A 2,680-nucleotide genomic window follows, 5' to 3' on the forward strand; every position below is an offset into this window, starting at 1 on the left:
ACCCCAGACACTACTCACCAAGGTGAATGTAGAGCATTGTCTTTATAAGCTGTGTCATGCCAATTGAGCTAGATGTTCCCCGAGACCATAGTCCCCAGTAGCTCAGGTACTTTATTAGAAACAGCGAAGTAGTTCAAGTGGTAACTTCACATGTATAAACATAATACTTGGTTTGTAATGTCTTTTTTAAAAAACCATGCCAAACAGGGTGAATGTGGACTTCCAGAAGCAGACGATGGATCCCATGCAAATCTCGTTGAACACACTGGACAGGTCACGGTCGGTCACAGATCTCCTCCTGACTGTTGATGTCACAGAGGTGAGAGTGCTGTGTTTGCATTGTTGGACACACACACACACACGCACACACACAGCCTCTGCACCTTAGTAACCTAGGAAATGTGGGTGAGCTTGAATTGCTCCACTTGTTAAATTGGAATGTGGCTGTAATGGAAAAATGAAACACAAATATTGATTGTAGAATCAAAGTTTAATTTTTAAAATTAAAACCAAGAAAAAAAAAAACACCGCAAACTCGTTGCCATCGAGTTGATTCTGACTCATAGCTACCCTATAGGACAGAATAGAACTGCCCAATAGGGTTTCCAAAGGGCAGCTGGTGGATTCAAACTGCCAAACTTTTGGTTAGCAGCCAAGCTCTTAACCACTGTGCCACCAGGGCTCCTTTAAAATATTAGGTAATTTAAAAGTGCTGATAAGTTTTAGCAATAAGATACATGTTAAATATATTAATGGGTATAATGATATATGCCTGTAAAATCCAATTTTTATCAACAAAACTAGCATTGACACCATTATTTAGGGTATGGTTTTTACTTCTTTAAAAGAAAATTTTTATTAAAATATATATTTCCTGATAAATCTGTAGCTATACTTCATTTGGGGGACTGAATGTAAAAATCTGGGCTCCTGGCAGATTGGAAAACCCTGACAGTTGTAGGTAGCAGTGGGTGGAAGCTGCTTGGCAGGAGCCCTGTGGATGGAGCATCCGCCCTCACCCACTGTCCTGGTCCTCCACAGCTGCTGCTCTGAGCACCCACCTCAGGCCCTTGGCACTCTGGCAGGCTCCTTCCAGGCCCCGCAGCCACTGGGCTTACCACCTTGGGCTAAAAAAAGACCAAGGGATTTTTCTATTCTATGGCCTCTGAGAAATGATCAAGTAGAAGAGCTGAACAGAAGATTTCAAAGGGTAACTTGAGAAGACAAAGTAAAGTATTATAATGAAATGTGTAAAGTTCTGGAGTTAGAAAAGCAAAAGAGAAGAACATGCTTGGCATTTCTCAAGCTGAAAGAACTAAAGGAAAAATTCAAGCCTTGACTTGCAATATTGAAGGATTCTGTGGGCAAAATGGAGCCCTGGTGGCGTAGTTGTTAAGAGCTCGGCTGCTAACCAAAAGGTGGGCAGTTCAAATCCACCAGCTGCCCCTTGGAAACCCTGTGGGGCAGTTCTGCTCTGTCCTATAAGGTTGCTGTGAGTCAGAACCGACAGGACAGCACCTAACAACAACACATGGGCAAAAGACTGAACGATGCAGGAAGCCTCAAAAGAAGATGGGAAGAGTACACACACTCACAGCACCAAAAAGAATTGATTGATGTTCAGCCACTTCAGGAGGCAGCATATGATCAAGAACCGATGGTACAGAAGGAAGAAATCCAAGCTGTACTGAAAGCATTGGTGAAAAACAAAGCTTCAGAAATTGACAGAATACCCATTGAGATGTTTCAACAAACGGATGCAACCCTGTAAGTGCTCACTCGTCTATGCCAAGAAATTTGGAAGACAACTACCTAGCCAACCGACTGGAGGAGATCCATATTAGTATCCATTCCAAAGAAAGGTGATCCAACAGAATGTGGAAATTATCAAACAATATCATTAATATCACACGCAAGTTAAAATTTGCTGAAGATAATTCAAAAACCGTTGCAGCAGTACATGGACAGGGAACTGCCAGAAATTCAAGCTGGATTCAGAAGAGGACATGGAACCAGGGATACCATTGCTGATGTCAGATGGATCTTGACTGAAAGCAGAGAATACCAGAAAGATATTTACCTGTGTTTATTGACTATCAAAGGCATTCGACTGTGTGGATCAGTCATAACAGATTATGGATAACATTGCGAAGCATGGGAATTCCAGAACACTTAATTGTGCTCATGAGGAACCTGTACATAGGCCAAGACACAGTCATTTGAACAGAACAAGGGGATACTGCATGGTTTAAAATCAAGAAGAGTGTGCATCAGGGTTGTATCCTTTCACCATACTCATTCAGTCCGTATGCTGAGCAAATAATCTGAGAGGCTGGACCATATGAAGAAGAATATAGCATCAGGATTAGAGGAATACTCGTTAACAACGTGGAATATGCAGATGACAAAACCTTACTTGCTGGAAGTGAAAAGGGCTTGAGGTACTTACTGATGAAGATCAAACACTACAGCCTTCAGTATGGATTACACCTCAGCATAAAGAAAACAAAAATCCTCACTACTAGACCAATAAGCAACATCCTGTTAAATGGAGAAAAGACTGAAATTGTCAAAGATTTCATTTTACTTAGATCCACAATCAACGCCTGTGGGAGCTGCTGTCAAATCAAACAATGTATTGCATTGGGCAAATCTGCTGCAAAAGACCTCTATAAAGTGT

The 2,680-nt window shown here is 41.5% G+C and overlaps 1 protein-coding gene across 1 annotated transcript in view; it reads left to right on the forward strand.

Annotated features, from left to right (window-relative positions):
• TDRD9 (tudor domain containing 9) overlaps positions 1 to 2,680 on the forward strand; it is a 131,505-nt gene that overhangs the window by 96,670 nt on the left and 32,155 nt on the right. The window contains exon 26 of the mRNA XM_004376801.2: positions 208 to 319. Within this exon, the coding sequence (XP_004376858.1) occupies positions 208 to 319 (112 nt within the window). The remainder of the gene's footprint in view (positions 1 to 207; positions 320 to 2,680) is intronic.

This window comes from Trichechus manatus, unplaced genomic scaffold (assembly GCF_000243295.1).
Source record: "Trichechus manatus latirostris isolate Lorelei unplaced genomic scaffold, TriManLat1.0 scaffold00045, whole genome shotgun sequence".
Classification (NCBI taxonomy): domain Eukaryota; kingdom Metazoa; phylum Chordata; class Mammalia; order Sirenia; family Trichechidae; genus Trichechus; species Trichechus manatus.